General features: G+C 40.3%; 1 protein-coding gene across 16 annotated transcripts in view; it reads left to right on the top strand.

Annotated features, from left to right (window-relative positions):
* ppfia1 (PTPRF interacting protein alpha 1) overlaps positions 1–18197 on the top strand; it is a 57874-nt gene that overhangs the window by 8616 nt on the left and 31061 nt on the right. For all 16 annotated transcript variants that reach the window (XM_037759004.1, XM_037759012.1, XM_037758986.1 and 13 more), the window contains 4 exons: positions 14265–14366; positions 15659–15823; positions 15972–16046; positions 17803–17904. In XM_037759004.1, the coding sequence (XP_037614932.1) occupies positions 14265–14366; positions 15659–15823; positions 15972–16046; positions 17803–17904 (444 nt within the window). The remainder of the gene's footprint in view (positions 1–14264; positions 14367–15658; positions 15824–15971; positions 16047–17802; positions 17905–18197) is intronic.

Below are 18197 nucleotides of genomic sequence, written 5' to 3'. Positions count from 1 at the left end.
ACTAGAATGATTGAAAATGTTTAGGTATCTGAGGCCGAAGTATCTGAGGCTTCCAGTCAGACTAAAGCTACTGAGTTGTTAATGTGCTTATCTCAGTGTGTGTGTGTATGTGTGTGTGTGTGTGTGTGTGTGTCTGTACAGTACGTGTGCATGCACGCTGCCGCTGCTGCTGTGGTGTTGTCAGCTGATCATCTGGATATCTGCCAAGCCTCCTGGGATTTGTATCTGGAGGGCATGAAAATCCATCTGTTAAACAATTAGAAGCACTTTACGTGCTGTAATCTGGTGTTAATACACTATGCAACATTCTTTTGTTTTCAGTGCAGTTTGCCTGCAAATTTCCAATCCAGAACTCCTTTTTCTATGTTTTCACTTCATTCTACGAATTGATTAATTTCATTATGACTTTACATGCCTATTATGATTATTTAAAATGAAAGAATTCTCAGCAAACCCCGTACACTAGATTACGCAGATCTAAACATTTGTGATTTGAGGTTGTCATTACTGAAAGCTCATACAAAAAACGCTGTGATGAAAATGTCTCGTATTGGATGTTTTGGCTGTCTGTTGTTGGAGTAGCTCTAGCTTTAGCTCTGCCAACCAACAGTGCCCTCTTTTTTCTTCCTTTATGGACAAAGGGGGGCAGCACAGTGGTGCTGTCGTCTCACAGCAAGAGGGTCGCAGGTTCAAACCCGGCTTGGGGCCCTTCTGTGTGGAGTTTGCATGTTCTCCCCATGTTAGCGTGGGTTTTCTCTGGGTTCTCCGGTTTCCTCCCACAGTCCAAAGACAGTCCAAATGCAGGTTAGGTTAATTGTTGACTCCAAATGTCCCGTAGGTGGGAATGTGAGCGGGAATGGTTATCGGTCTATATGTGTCAGCCCTGCGATAGTCTGGTGACCTGTACATGTACCTGTCAATCCTCTAACAAATCCTCATTCAAATACCATCTAAGAATACATTACTTAAACAGCTGATTGATAGTCCAGTGTTGGTCAAGTATGGTTTTTCTTTTGTTCCTTTTCCCTGATGATGGGCCTTGAGGCTAAATGGTTGTGGAAGATGTGTATGAATGTGAAATTTATATATGTTTGGAAAATTTGAATGTTATTAGCGTAACACAAATATGATGATGTATATAGTATGTATGTGATAAATGTAATATACTTGATTTCGAACCTCAGGAAGACTAGCTGGTGCCGTTGGTATCAGCTAATGGGGATCCTTTTTAAATAAATAAAAACTATGTCTTATTAGATAAAACAGATGTTGACAAACTGTATAATTTGCAGTTGGTACCATCTTGAACTATTGTGTTGGAGAGACGGAGTAGGTAGGTGAAGGGGAGGTGCTATTTTGTCTTGTTCCCTCCCTCCTGGTGAGAGTACCCTTCCACTGGAATGCACAAACATTCCAGGGCCGCTTGCTCACACGTCAACAGCTTCTTCAAACTCCAGCGGTGCCCCGTTAGATGGTGCTTATTTGTTCTTTTTTTGTTTTCTCTCTTTGTTATACTGTATGTATTCTGTGTGGGGGCAAAATTGGTCTGACGCTCCCACAGTCAAATGTCATCTTGTGGATAGCTCATTGACACCAGTTTGAATGTGTGCACAGATAGATTTCTTTAGTATTCCAATTTTAGGGCCCACATGTTGCGGCAAAGTCAATTTCTGTGCGTCTGCGTGAGCCAAGGCTTATAATAGTTTTGTTTTGAAGTGGGCTTCACTGGGTGTGTGTTTGTGTCAGCTGGCAGTGAATTTCCAGCTGTTTTCTACAACGGCTGTGAAGATTATTGAGGCAGTAAAAGAGAAAGAAGTTGTAGTAGCTACATGCTTGATGTTGCTTCATTCATATGTTTTCCACACAACTGGCAAACGTCAAGCAACACTCTAAGCAACTGCTGTCCTCTCCCAACTCTTCGCTTTGAAGATAAAGTAAATGTCAAGAAAAGTGCCAACCAAAACCACGACGAGATGGCTTCATCAAACACACCAAAATGTCCCTTATTTGTCAATGAATTGGTCAAAGTCTGTGTGGGTGAGATGAAGGAACTGTCTTGAGCATATGGATAAACAAGCTTTTTTATTCAGGGGTGTCATCGGCCTTTTGTGATGGGCATTGTCGTGTCAATGACTTTTCCACACGGTGATGTTGATGTGTTGTTTTTAGTGTTTTGGTGTGATGTCTAGTGAGGGCCAATTGTCTTAGGGTGCAATTATACGTATAAATACTAAGACAGGACATAACAGCTCCACTAATATCCCATTCCAGTAATTGATATCACTGGGTACTTTTAGATACTTGATAGGGTAATGTGTAAGATAATGGGACATCCTGTGTCAGTGGCCGCGCAGTTTAAAGGGCAACTTCAGTATTTTTCAACCTGGACACTATGATTCTATGTTTTTGCGTCTAAGTGACAAATAGGGACAACAGTTTCTGAAACTGGTCCAGTATCAAGGGAGAATGCTGTAACTGGCAGCTGCAAAACAAGCTGAGAGGGAAAGTGAGCACCATCAGTGTTACGTTCACTAAAAGTGCTTGCTTTTGCCACTGACAGGCTCAGATTGGTATTATAAATGTCTGACGTTATGGAAAGGACCCTACAGAGAAATAACACGTTTTTCTTTACCTTTCTTTTGATCCGGTCTGTTTGTTATTGTGTCCAAGTCCCACTCAAAGCTCGTTGTGAAATCTGAATATCCGTATACTGTGGCTCAAATGAATATGGGTGGCCATTGAATTCAAAGACCTCATCCACATATACACACATAGCACCATATTGCTGCACATGATCAGCTGCCGTCTATAGCTAGGGTCCAGGTTGAAAAATACCTGTTAAGTTACCCTTTAACTGTCTTTCTGTAGAGAATTGACATATGCTGCTTGTTGTACAACAGTCCAGCAGCTTACCGTGGGCCTGACACTGTAAACTAGGGATGTCATGTCCCAGAGACTACTGTTTGAAAAGGTTCATGTTTAGTGCTAAAAGGGTCTTACCGGATGTTCAGACCATGAAAACAGCACTGCCTTGAATGTTGCAAGAGGCTGTTGCTACAGGTACCGGTGAGACGATGAAATACAATCCAGGAAGGGTGGTTTGAGTAATGGATCCCCCGACCGCCCTGTCACTCCGAGGACCCTGTGGCCGCTCATCTCGGTCACGGCTCTGCTCTGTGCCGATTCCACAGTGGACTGACTGAAGTCAGGACTGCAGAAGGAGGCTGAAAATAACTCTAAATTAAACTGATTGTATTTGAGGACATCCAGCTCTTGTTCTTATGGGGCTCTAAGGCATTCATTGTAAGTTGATTTGGACAAAAGCATCTGCCAAATAAATGTTATGCAATGTAAAAACTGAGCAGATACTACACAGCGGTTTATAAGACTATAAGACACAATTTAAGGAAAGTTATCACGGTGTAATTTATTCTATCTTCTGTCTCCACAACCACAAAGTACACAGTATATAAATTAATCTCAGGATTGTGTGCTTGCATGTATTTGGTTGGCCAACGCAGTGCTTTGTCTGCAAATCTTTTTCATCTTAAATGAAAGTGAAAATGGGAAGTACTTCATTCCTTGAGCCTTCAGCATTAAATGTGCTTCATAAGGAGAACTTAACCTTTCAACTGGATTAAACTATTGTGCAAGATGAGAAACTTGTTACTTGCAGTAAGAAGCAAAAGAGGAAGAAAACAGAGTTAAAGACCTCAGTATTGGGGGTGTGGTTTGATAATTATTTGGTATATTAGGCAAAAAAATGTGACTTTTGTTTGTGTGGCAAAATTCAGTGTTGCTGTTATGTAATTTAAAAACAAAATCAGGAGTGCGACTTGGTGATATTTTGCTCCTTATTTTGAAGGAGCCAATCGACGACACTTACCAAATCCTATATTCTGGTCAGTGGCACAATGGTGTGAATTGAGAGTGCACAGTGGTAAGACGGAGAGACAAAGACTGACTTGTTCCACACAGTGACATGAAAGTGACGGAGTGCGAGTGTTGCCTTTTGCCAAATGTGAGCTGAATTAGTAACTTAAAGGAAAGCGACACAGGACCGGGAGTGAAGGCCATGCTCCCATACAAGCTTTACAAACTATCCTTAAATCTGCACAGGATTCTCCTTGTGAAGCAGCAGCCTGCAGCAATGCATGATGTTATGTTTGAGGAAGAAGGTGGTCACTACATCCAGAGCTTATTGCAGTTTCATTGCATACAGTCACCTCTTGACACGTCTAGATCAGTAGATCTTAATGATGTTGTCTGTGGCAAACTACATTTCATACAGTAGCTGATACATGGCACCTTTTTAGTTCCAATTTAATCACTGCTCCTGTAGAGCTCATTTACCACACAAAGAAAGTGTGGATATATTCAATTATGCAGAAAGTTATAATTTCAGTATGTTAGCAATGCCAAGGCTCTTCTGTATACTTGACAAACGTGTGTCCCAAATTAGTAATGAGCCTTACACTGCTATTATTCGGTGCATCCCTATATTTCACAATTAAAGGCCTTTACACACCGGGAGTGATTTTTTCGCGCGATTAATTTGCATGTCAATATATATTTTTTAACTGTTGTTTTTGTCGTGAGTATATTAACACAGAACATGAATATAACATGGCGAAAAAGCGATACTTTCACACCGTGAATAAAGGCATCAACCAATCACGTTGTGCGGAACAGGTTGAGTGGCGCCTCCGAACCAAGACGGCAAACTTTATTACTCCTTCAACCTTGCTGACCAGATCTACTCCTTCCGTTCTTACTAGGGCTGTCAAAGTTAACGCAAATTCGCTTTAACTCCACTAATTTCTTTAATGTATTAATGCAACTTGTGCTTTTTAGGTTATAGCGAGCTCAGTTCGGTCTATGGCATTTTGCCGGTAAGACTCGTTGACTTCTTACTTCTTCACTTCTTCACAGAGTGTTTTGTTTGTACAACCTCTTGTGTTTCGGAGAATACTGCAACGAACAGGCGTTGAGCATAAACACCTCTGTGTGTGCTCGTAGCTCCATCTGTGGAGGCCCGCGCCACAGTGCCTTGCGCAAGTATAAACAAAGCTCAAATGAGGCTGTTTTCCACTAACTCGTGTTGATAGCACTTAGTCAAATAGTTGTAATTTCATGTGCACAATATAACAGACTTCCATAGGGGTGGGTAGCGAGAACCTGTTCGGAATTGAAAACCGTTCAAAATTTATACAAACCAGGAATTTGTTAATAATTGTACTTTTTGATAAAGCTGGACCTAACAAGCTACATTTTTGTTACCCACAACTGTTGCACATGTGTCAAGTTATGATGGTTGTCCAAACTGCAGTTAGGGCCTCGACATCTTGTCGGCTCGCTGTGGCTGCCGCTTGTTTTGGAATTCCCCCCTGAAATATATGTATAACTGATCCACTTAGAAAAAGTGAAGAACATGTAACTACTTCACAATAAAAGCCTTACAATGATTGCAACGCAGCAGGTAATAGAGATTTATGGGGGCTGATAAATTTGTGGGCACTTGGTCAAGATAGAGTAGATCAAAACACTGAAGAATTTCAGAAACTATTTCATTGTTAAATAACTCTTAAAATCAGCCTGCATATATTATTAATAACTTTATATAGCACCTTTAAAAACAGAGTTTACAAAGGTAATTTATTGCTTTCAACTGTTTTGTTTTTGTTTGAAAATGTAAATGAATGTAAATGATACCCAACTGAAAAACCTCCGTCTCCTACGTGCAGGTATATGGTTGTTACTGCTACTATGGCCTGTCATTATGTAATCTGTCTTTACAACCGTGACAAGCTGTGTAAGGGAATGGACAGCTTATCAGTCTCTTCTTTTGTAATGAAGTAATTAAGCAAACTACTGAAGTAGTGAACGAGTCGTTGCCTCAACCAAATATGCATGATGGTGGATTCGAAGGAACTCAAGTTACCTCTCATGTTGTTGACAGTAAAAGTGATATGAGGAAGTGGGGAAGACATAGGGTGTATAAACAAGACATTCATGTACTCACATGCCTAGTGATGGAGCACATAGCACAATATGTGTTGGCCTGCACATGAAGTAAGTCGTTTCTGGTAAACATTTAAGCAAGACATTTTATGAACTCGGTATACAATTAATTATACCATTTTTTTTTTTTACGATTTTGAAATTATTTTTTTAATGCCAGAATCGATAAATTTGCCTAATTTGAGTCTATGAGGAGGTAGAAGGAAGTTATCGCTTTTATTGTTGTAATCTGAGTAATGTGAGGTCATATCTGTTCCGTATCCGTCAACGAGGAAGTAGAAAATGTTGGAGGGTCTGAGTGGATATGACCTGCACCCTCACAAACACTACACATCCAGTAAAGGATGGAAACACTTTGGGTTTCACACATTGACAGGAAAAGCTGAGCTAGACAACACGGCTAAAGCTGCATGCTAACTCTGTCACAGACAGGAAACGTTATCATAACGTATCGCGGTAACATGCGGTCGAGCCGGCCGTCGCTCTCATCCGTGGTCAAATGAGCCGACGCTACAACTGTAGAGCACCCATATACTGACATTTATGTTAAATTCATTAAAGATCATGGATGTATAAAGAGAACGGAGCTGACGGGAGAGCTAGCGACGGACTTGAAGTTAGAGGAAGTATACACGTGTGACTACGTCCGGTTTTCAAAATTAGGTGTTAACAAAAGGAACTGTATATACAAAATACATATATGGAAATAAGATTGATTGGATTCTATTCACCTGAAGTATAAAACATTAAATGTCCCTTGTAAATTGAAAAGAAAATACCACTAATTTGTGAAGGAAATGTCTTTATTCTTTGATTTCTTTGGTTGCTGGAAAAAAAAAATGATAAGTAATTCCTGACAATGAGTGATATATTTGACTTTAGGATATCTCTGACTACACCCAGGCTGGAAATCAAACATTTTTACTGCATTAATTTAGATATTTTCCGAAGTAAAAGTCCCTTGAAAAAATCACAATAAATCATAATATTGAATCGCAATACTTAAAAATCACAATACATATCGAATCGGCACCCAAGTATCGTGATAGTATCGAATCGGAAGATATTGTATGTGAATCGTTCCAGCTCTAATAGTGACACAAGAATCTGAATGAGCCCAGTGATGATGTGGTCTTTTAACTGAAGGAAGGAAAAGATGGTACAAACTAGTATTCGTTCAGCTCCATTAGACTGACCTTTTTTTTTTTTTTTATCTCTGTCTGTGTGTGTTTTGGCAGCATGCTAAGCAGCTGTGAATAGGAGCCATTGTAGTGTCTAATTAGTTTTTGATGGTGAGTCCTCCTCCAGGAGAACAGATGCCCTCTGCACAGTGTCAGATTTCAGCACACGCTATAAGCTTTTAAGAACGGCTAAAGTCATTATGTAGGAGGAGGGAGGCCTATTGGTTCCGATCTCACTTCCAAATACAGCGCAGTGTGATGATGGTATGTTGTTGGAAAGAAAAAGAGCCTATTCTCAAGCCTATTCATGAACGGATGTGTTCTTATATGCTGCCAAATTTTAAGAATCCATAAAATGTGCCGGTACTTTCAGTCAAGGCGAATACAAAATGTTTAATTTTCTAACCTTTATGACTCAGATTTACTTTACTGACCATGTGTAGTTTTAAGAAAGCAGTTATATGGTGAAACAAATCCAGCAGCAGCCTATAGGGGTGGTTGACATGACATTTATATGCCCTCAAAATGACATTAAGTTTTATCAAGTATGCGGTCACTTGGACTGTGTTTTACATTCTTGTTCCTATTATTGACATAACAGAAAGAGGAGCCTCACTGTTTCCTGATCTCCTTCCCTTTTGCAGCGTTGCCAGAGCTGCAGTGGAGCTGGTTCCTCTCTTGCAGTGTTTATAACTGATCTGCCTATTTGTAATGGCGGGCTTCATATATAAATGTCAGAAATATATGAGATATCTTTTTGCTGGTATTGCGTTCTCTTACACATATCAGAATTCAAGAGCATGAACACTAATTACTGTAGTTTTGGTCCTTTAATTAGTATGTTACACTTCTTTTTGTCATAGTTACCCATGTGTTTTATGGTAGAAGCATTGTATTAATCCTTGAATTTCATTGCGACTACATGACCAAAATATGTGTATATTTTTAACAGACATACTCTGAGGCAGTTTTACAGAAAAAGTTATATTAAATATGAAACAAACAACATTAGAGCTGCAACTATTAATCGATTAGTTGTCAACTACAGCAGAAACCGCTTATAGTGATCCCATCTGTCCGGGTCAAATTGATCACTATAAGCGGATGATTATTATAACCGTATCGTTGTGCATCATTTCTCACGCAGATTACCATCTAATTGAATGAATACAAAGTAATGAAACTGACCACTTCGCTTTTTACTGGCTCACTTCCTCTGCCTCTTCCCTCACCGAGGATGAGGCATCTCTTTGGCCGCATGAGCTGCTGCAGAGCCGGTTGAGGATGGGAAAAAGTTTCACTTTGGTGGCATTAAGCGACCAGGCATTAGCAATCCATTTTCCCCGTGCACATTTTTTTTCATTCAGAGATGACTTCCCGTTTCCCATCATGATCTCAATGTGCATGCAGCATCAGCCTCAGGTATCCAGCTGGACAGCAGATGGTCCACAAGGCAAAGTATCAAAGGAGTAAAATAAAAACAAAACAAAAATTCAACTAACGTTAGTCTAACGTAATTTTAAAAATGTTTTTCCAGATGTTGTCATGCATGAAAAGACCCAAAATGAACACTGTAAGCTGTGATACCTGATCACTATAAACAAATTATTTAAACAGTATTTTGTATAGGAATGATTCCGTCCCAAGCTTTTTGATCACTATAAGCGGTTGATCGCTGTAACCGTGATCACTATAAGCGGTTTCCACTCTATTAAATTAATCACCAACTATTTTGATAGTCAATCGGTTTATTTTTTTAAAGGAAAAAAAAGTAAAAATTCTCTGATTGCAGCTTCTTAAATGCTAATATTTTCTGGTTTCTTTACTCCTCTGTGACAATTAACTGAATATATTTGAGTTGTGGACAAAACAAGACATTTGAGGACGTCATTTTGGGCTTTGGGAAACTGATTGTCATTTTTTTCACCATTTCTGACATTTTATAGACCTCATGTACTCGTACTCGCAAAACGGTTCCGATACAACGGCACCGATACCACTTTACAGCACCGCGACGTTAACCTCTCGTCATCATCTTTCAGGTCCTCACGCGGGGTTTTGCTTGCACCCTCTGACTCGCGCAGGTCCGTGTTTCAAGACGTGTCGGGTGGGTTGCCGACATCGCCACAGACCTCTAGCGCCTTTTACGTGGGCCGCGGCACGACACGGTTGGGGCGCACTGAGGACAGTCCGCCCCGGTCGACAGTCGCACCGGGAGCAGGAAGCCCCGTCACGGTGCGGTGAGGTCCGGGCGGGGAGCGCTGTAAAGCTGCGACCGCGAGCCACCTTCGCCCCGAGCCTTTCCAAGCCGACCTAGAGCCGGTCGCGGTGCACCGCCTCGTATGCGGGACTCCCCAGCCTGCCGTATGTCGCTCACACCCTCCAGCTGGCTGTTAACGAGTTAACGAGTTAACGAGGTCTTTTGGCACAGAGAAGTACTCGTATCGGTACTCGTATCGGTACTCGGTATCGGCGAGTACCCAAATGTCAGTACTTGTACTCGGTCTGAAAAAAGTGGTATCGGTGCATCCCTAAAAATAAGCGTTAGTTGCAGCCCTAATGAACATAGAATCCAGCTGAAAATCAGTTTTGAAAAAACATTTTGTGAAGAAAATCCCAATATGTTACGTTAAAATGTATCCAAGTTGCATTCAGAAGAGGAAAATTGCTGTGTTGAAACATTACCAATTTTGCTATTCCAGTGCTCACACATATTTCTTAATTATATTATAATACAGAAATGAGTCTCTGTCTTAGTGCCACAAAGGTGCTGGGATATTCTTCTCCGGGAGGCTGAATGCTGAAAATGACAGTACAGTTATCCTTGGAAAGCTTTTCTGTGTGTTCCTCTGTGTTTTGGTACGCTGTTCCTTTAATAGGTTGGCACACATATTCGTGTAGCCCCCCTTAATCCCCTCCCCTGTTCTAAGGCTTACAGAGCAGCTCAGTCCACTCCGAACCAGCATGTCGCTCATCTACACTCACTGAGCCATACACCAGTTTACGCTGCTGCAGGGAGAAATGGGATCAGGCTTTAATGCCCATGGCTGCAGTCGCATGTATACCAGCTTATGACTCTACTGTATTCAAGCTGCATATTTATTTATCTATATATTCGGGGATTAAACTTTTAAATATAATGAACAAATTAACACAGAATTGCAGCCTGATGTCTGCACCCTTCTCAACCACTTAAATATGATTGAGGACCTATGAAGATAATAAGATGTTTATTGTATTGGGGCTGTTGTATTGTATTGCTCCATACTTGTTAACATGTTCTCATGTTCACCTTGGTTATGTATTATGTATGTATCATCCCATATATGGAAGTGCCAGCTTCACTTTCATTATTCTAAAAAAATGACCATGTGACTAATATTATAGTACTTCTATTATAGTACTTTGTTTGCATGTGACCAGTTTGTGAAGTGGGTGGGGCACATGCATGTTAAGCAGTGGGGGGGAGTATCTGTGGGTTGGTTTTGATGGGTCGGATTTCAAGATTATTATTTTTTAACCATGTAGACCACCACACTGAGGAAGGTTTTCTCTTTTTCTGCTTCCTCTTCTGAAGTTATTACATATATATATATATATATATATATATAATAATTAATATAACTTTTATTATTACACGGCTTTGTTGAATACTAGATTCTGATTGGTCAATCACGGCGTTCTGCGGTCTGTTATTTCTTTATAGCAGACCGTTGCTATGTATAGCAGCCGTTACTATGGTTGCAGTTCTGATGTCGGACTCAGGTGGACCGTTTTTGTGTCAAATTATTGTTGTTTCTTAAGTAAGTAGCCGTGTATAAGCGGGATAATGTACAGCTAGTGGGTTATTGTTGTGAAATAAACTCCTCCAGGGCGATGTAAGACCCCTCCACTTCGCATCGGCGTCGGGGTGCGGCATCGCCCTGTCAGGGTCCCAACTAATTTCTCTACATCAACATACTGTGATTAATAGCTAGTGAGCATTTTATGGGTGTGTCTCTATTGCATTTCTTCCACCATAAAAGTCTACAAACAAGCACCAAACACTCCTATTTGTTTTCACTCAATATGATATTTTGTATAAATGATGATTTAAGAAGCATTAAGGGGGAAGAAGAGGGTCATAAACGGCATTGAGATGCATCGAAAAATCTTAAGGTTGCTGTACAACTCAGCCTCAGCGTCTGCTCTGGAATGTAGGAAGTAAGCCACTCTGTAATTACCCCTGGGCCTGCCTCTTATGGTCTCTCATTGGCTAGCGGAGAGCGGAGACCTTGGTCGTAGCCAATAGCAAACACCCACTTACTCCTTTTAGTGAAGCAGAATCTGTGCCAGTCGCTGGAAAAGCTCCGAGGCTGCAGTGAAGGGAAGAGAGAATAGCTGTGGTAGTGACTGAAAAGACCGATCAGTTCCAGCAACCCTCCCTCCCCCTCCAGCCCCCTGCACACACACACACACACACACACACACACACACACACACACACACACACACACACACACACACACACACACACACACACACACACACACACACACACACACACACACACACACACACACACACACACACACACACACATCTCCCACCCTCGGAAACGCAGCAAGAAGGCCTCGCCGCTCACTGTGCCTGTGCTAGTTTTTGCAGGGCAAAAAATCAGGATGGCACATTCTTCAGGTCCAACCATGCATGTAATCCCTAAAAGCAAGTGTGTGTGTGTGTGTGCACAACTGCATTAGTTTGAAGAGAACCTGAGAAAGATGTGAGGTACATTAGAACGAGTGTGCTCAGAGAGTGGCAGTTTATTGTATTGTCATATTTCTGTGTTTCACCATCTTTATTTGCTCTTCTTCCATTCTAACATCAAACCATTTTGCAGTATGTTTCCTACCAGGCATCTAAACTAACTTTATTCAACATCGTCCCGGAACCGTCCCAAAATAAATGCAGACCGTCCAAAATTTTAAATCTTTGTTTCTCTACCTTATCTTTAGTTAATCATTCAAAGTAACATTGAACATAAATCGAACATCGAAAGTGGTTTACTTTTGTTCATGAATTTGTAATTTATCCCCAAAATGTTGTATGTTTTATTTTTTATTTATCATTTACATGTTCTGACTCGTCGTAATTAACGTAACGTTATTTTTCATCGTCCCCGGTCATATTTTTTTTAGCTCTGTTCCCTACTCTCATATACAGAATATATATGTGAATATATATATATATGTATATGGATGTTGTCCTGTCGACCAAGTCTGTGTTCAGTCAGTGCAGTCTGCATTATTAACTCTCCTAGAAAGTAAGAGAGGATCTCTAATAATAGAATATCACTGTTGATAGTGAAGTGCAAAAGATTTAAGGTACAACTTTCAGACAGCAAACACTTGTCATCGTGCCTCCGTTGTTTCCGATGTTAACGTGACCATGACCTTGTGGCCATTGTGGACGGCAAGGAGAGAGAGAGAGAGAGAGAGAGAGAGAGAGAGAGAGAAGGGTCATTTGCCGTGGTTTGCTGTGTGCTTATGGCATCTGCAGAAACCACACAGAGGAAAGCAATACAGGAGCTAATTTTACTGCTATCTTCCTTTACACCAGTAGTGAACACAAGATGCCACCAGATCCTACACACTGCTCCTTTAAGCCACAACTTGCTCTGTTTTATGATGAGATTACAGTCGGTGGATAGCAGCAACCTGTAGTGTATGGTACAGGTTGTCAGATAAAGATGGAAGCCACGATGACAGAGTTGTTCGTGCGGCTGGCCATTCAAAAAACAGAACACGTAATAGGCCCGTGCCAATTGGAGATCGGATTGTAAATCAACGATTGAAGGGATGATCGATGATTGGTTTCGCCTACGCTGACATTAAGCAGATTTTAACAAACTTACTATTAGAACTAAGATGTGATTAAAAAATAAACTGTAGAATCATTTAGAGATGTTTCTGGTGGAGCGACATGTGCCGCTGAGCTCCATTAATCAGCACGAGTGACGAGTGAATTTTAAATCTGAATGAATTTTGGGACGGCTGTAGTTCAGTGAGAAGAGCGAGTCGTCCTTTAACCACAAGGTCGGGGGTTCGATCCCCGGCTCCTACTGTCTGCATCACAGTGTCCTTGAGTGAGACACTGAACCCCAAGTTCCTCCCCGGGTGCTTTACAGCAGCCCACTCTTTCTAAAATACTTAAAAATACTAGGATTATATGCAGAGGTCAAATTTCATGTATGTACCTGTTTATATATGTTAAGTTTAAATCCTTATTACTAACCAGTTTGCCCTTGTCTCTTTTCCATGGATCTGACACCCCGCATCTCTGCTCTCCATATGCCTGCTCACCAAATCTTTGCTCTGGGCTCCATAAGAGTAGTTAACATTATGGATATGATTAAAGATAAGATAATAATGCTAAGCAGAATATGATGCTGTGATATTGTCGCACCAAGCACAGACACATAGACTTTTAAAAGGGAACCGTTGTGTGAATACAGGAGACATTGCTATTTTGTTAATGTTTAAATATTTTAAATAAAATGTTCACACTCTTTAATAAATGTTTATTCTCGCAAATTTAACGATATTGCTTCCAGAAAGCTTAAAGGTTTGATTATTTCAAACCTCCATCAGACGCTGAGCCATGCCGCCGCCCCCTGGCGAGTTGAGTAACCACAATCGGGCGATATGAAAGTAAAAACGATTGCACAACCCTAACACGTGCTTTGCAGGGCAGCAGACACAGCTGCTTCCTGTCAAACAGTACCTTTTAATCCTTTATTTATAATACAGGTGATACCATAGGTGATGCATGCCCAGTAAAGTGTTAGGGGTGTCAGCAGTCTAAGAACTTGCATCAACTTCTAAGAACAAACATTAGTTTACTGCAGTGGAAGTGCAGTTAGAATTTATCAAAGTTTTAAACTTTAAATATACCAGCTCTCTGCCTCCACATCACAAACATTTTTTAATCTTTCTGAAGCACAGAGTCTTAAGAAAAAAGAAAAAAAGCTGAGCTCAGTAAGTAGCGGTTACATGTTACTGTATTTGTACATTTCTATTTTAGGAGTTTGCTGCACTAACAAAGGAGGTGAACGTGTGCCGGGAGCAGCTTCTGGAGAAGGAGGAGGAGATTGCAGAGCTGAAGGCGGAGAGAAACAACACACGGGTTAGTATAATGTGCTGGTACACACACACAAACACACACACTGCTCTAAATCTTTTAACATTCAAACAGGTCATGACCTCCACTATCCGCCATTGATGAGGAAGGTTTGTCTGGCCTGCGTACTCCAATCAAATACCTGTGTGTTTCTGTTTTGGGTATAGATGGTTGTCATAACACTGGGTGACAATTCAGTTTCTATCCTATAATCCAAACCATTGTCACAAGTTGTGGGCGTTACAAATTGCTCAATCATCAAAATATTTCAACCACTGACAATAAATTTCATCACAGACAGCTGTTTGTGTTGAGAAGGAGCGGGACCATACCTCAGCGAGTGTGTTATTAGTCAGTACCGTCTCTGATTAGGACCTGTTTACTCTTACATACTCGTCACATTGAAGAAGTTTTTGCTTTTAATTTCCAAAACCTGTATACTGTAAAGCAGAGGTTGTCAAACTTACGGGGGTCAAGGATTCCTTACAGGTTGAACATTTTTCCAGGGACCCCCTTATAATCATAACACTTAATCATAATCGACAATCATAATCAAGCATATGCTTGCATACTACCATTTGTACTCTTAGCCATCGTAAGTATTTGTATTTTAAAACTTTTTCACATAAATACTTCAGACATGTTTCATAGTGATGAACAGAAACACATTTCAATTTGAATCATGTTAATTCCACTGTCCTCCTAATGAATCCAGACATTTAAAATGACCAGTTTAATGTTGACTTTCAGTACGTGCTTCAACTTTAAAATAATGAACGTATTGCTCTTTATTCAAATCATTGGCAGAAAGCCCTGAACAAATCATAACAGAAGTTATTATCACAGTGTTGCAAAACACATCATGGTAATTACATCATAAAATGTTGATTGGTATATTTTGCATCACAGTGAGTGAAGTGAGTGATTCATGACAGATTGATGTGATGTGTCATCATATCAGAGTTTCTATTAGCCCAAAGCTAACGTGGGTGGGAGTAATGCTAGATCAACAATTTGAAAATATTATTCCAAGTTTAACTCGCAAATGTAGAAGTAGACACAAGAAAAGATAGTTTAAAAATCAGCCAACCTGAACACATGCTTTGGGCCTATTAATGCTAAAACAACAGATCCACAATGCACAATCCACTAATCTAATCACAGTTTCACCAAAGCTTTATAGTGTGGTAGGATGGGTTTCTATGCAACAAGTTTGATGCTCTATGCTTGTGCACATAGGCAATGTGTTTTAGCCTGATGGGTTTCTAACCTGTTGACGTTGTCCTTCGTGTGTCCAGCTCCTGTTGGAGCACTTGGAGTGCCTGGTGTCTCGCCACGAGCGTAGTCTGAGGATGACGGTGGTGAAGAGACAGGCTCAGTCTCCAGCAGGAGTCTCGAGTGAAGTGGAGGTCCTCAAAGCCCTTAAGTCACTTTTCGAACACCACAAAGCCCTCGATGAGAAGGTACGACTGTGTGTCTGTTTTGAAAGGAGTGAATGAAAAATATATGTGCACATGTTAACATGTGTGTAGTTTATGTGACGAGCAAGGCAAAGAAATGGGAGAGACATAAAGATTTGTAAAGTATATTTTTGTGTCTCATGTTTTGTAGGTAAGGGAGCGACTACGCGTTGCCTTGGAAAGATGCAGCGCGTTGGAGGAACAGCTCACCATCTCGCACAAAGAAGTAAGCAAACATAACTGGATAGAATTGACTGATGAGAAACACACTTAACTCCAACTCAATATCAATACAACCTTTCCAAGTTATAGGTCAAAATATCGATAAAATACTGCATTCACGTGATGTAGGAATATTTGCTGGAACAACTTTACAGTCTAAAATAATCAATTCGCCATGCTTAAATAGTTTTTACTCTCAGCTTTGCTCCTTGTGAGTGACACATTTAGGCTTAAGTTTACAGAAAAATACAGTAAACAGATGATTCCCACCGTTGTCTGTCACTGCGTTTGAACAACAGAAGTAATGTTACTTTAGCAGTATTTGTGCTTTATTGGGATTTTAATTAAATTATTTTTAAATGGGTTTATTGGTAGATTTTTCTGTTTAAAACGGGATGTCAAATGTTGCAAATGCACTTATTTTAAGAGGTTTAATTAGGTTGCAGATCTTTGCAGAAATCCAAAGTGAAGCTGTGTTAGTTATCACACCATTACATTACATTACATTACATTTAGTGAAATGCAGTGACTATAAGTGATTGAACACATAATGGAGGAATGAATGATGTATTCCTTTTGGTTTTTACTGTCCAAACACAAACTGAATGGTGAGACGGTTTGACATGCAGCTTTGACAGGTCAAAGTGTATTTTTCTTTATCTTATGCTAGATTGAGAGACGTTTACGCACCAGGAGATGCTGGCAAAAATAAACAAAACAAAGCACGCAGCCCTTTGTGATCAACAGATCAACGTAGCATTGCTCCTGATGGCACTGAACTATATTTTATTGCAGTTATTTTATACATTTGACTTACTTAAAGACATCTTTCTTGTACTGAATTCCCATTTACACACATTGAGTATTCACAATGAATAGAATAAAATAGAATTGAATGCCTTTATTGTCATTGCACACTACAAGAAAATTTGCTGTGCACCTCTTAAAACAGTACATTCAACACTCCTCATACATGCACAAAGAAATATTAAAAAAGTAGTAGAAGTGAAGTATCAATAAATAGAAGTGAAATATCAATAATAAAAATAGAAAAAGTGACATATCCAGCCAATATTGCACTTTGTAAATATATTATTGCAAGCATACAGCACATTTCTTTATTTAAAACTAAAGCTTTAAACTATTTAAAAGAAAAAAAATAAATTCACAGCTCTTTTGTACACACACATGTGCACATGAATGCAAAGAGGTCTTTAGTCCACTGTATTGAATGGGATTAAGATTGACAAAAGGCCCAGAGGATCTTGTGGAAGTGTCCTAGATTTCCTCTCTGCTTCATGCTACAGTCATCTTTTGTTCCTGGGAATCAGCCTGGGACCACACACACACACACACACACACACACACGTACAAACAACCACTTGCCACTCTGCTTTTATTAGTAACCTTACCTCCTAAGGCAACGCAGCTTTTTGCTGTTTTATTTTCCTACTGTTTGGCCAATTGGCATATCTGGTCTCTGCAGCATATTCATGGGAGTTTGCAACCAGAATAGTTGTGGTATGAATTCAAGGCTCTGAACACACACACACGCACACACGCACACACGCACACATGCACACATGCACACACAGCGTACTTCCTTTAGTGAAATGAAAAAAACAACATCACAAATGATGAAAGGAAGCAAACTCCCTTAGTGCTCTGGGTTAAAGTGGTTAACCAGATAATTGTTTAGATGGTTATCACCAGCAAATGAATGACTCGGAAAGGTGTTAACAAACCGGTGTTTTCTCTAGTTGGCTTACCTCAGGGAGCAGAGCAGCCAGAAGAGAGGGCTGGCAGATGGAACCAGCGAGGTCAACCACAACTCTGAAAACACACCAAGCACTAATGGCAAGGTGAGGTTACTCAACTGCACAGTGTGAAAGCTGAGCGGGAGACGAGGGAGGCCACAGCTGGTTTTGTGTGACGAGTGTTTAGCATCTGTCCAGGTAATGAAATTAAATCTGAACCAGAGGTGTATACTCGAGGCAGACTTGAGGTCTATTGGGTTTATTTACTTTTTGAGAGATCCTTTATTGATTTGTTTAGGAAGAGGGTTTACTGAATAAACTGAATATCTATCTTTTGTTGTTTATTACTGAATCTCCTCTCCATCACTCTTTATTTTTGGTGAATATTGGGACTTGCA

This window comes from Sebastes umbrosus, chromosome 2, assembly GCF_015220745.1.
Source record: "Sebastes umbrosus isolate fSebUmb1 chromosome 2, fSebUmb1.pri, whole genome shotgun sequence".
Classification (NCBI taxonomy): Eukaryota; Metazoa; Chordata; class Actinopteri; order Perciformes; family Sebastidae; genus Sebastes; species Sebastes umbrosus.
Note: the sequence above shows the minus strand (reverse complement) of the source record. Positions and strands in the feature narration are given on the sequence as shown.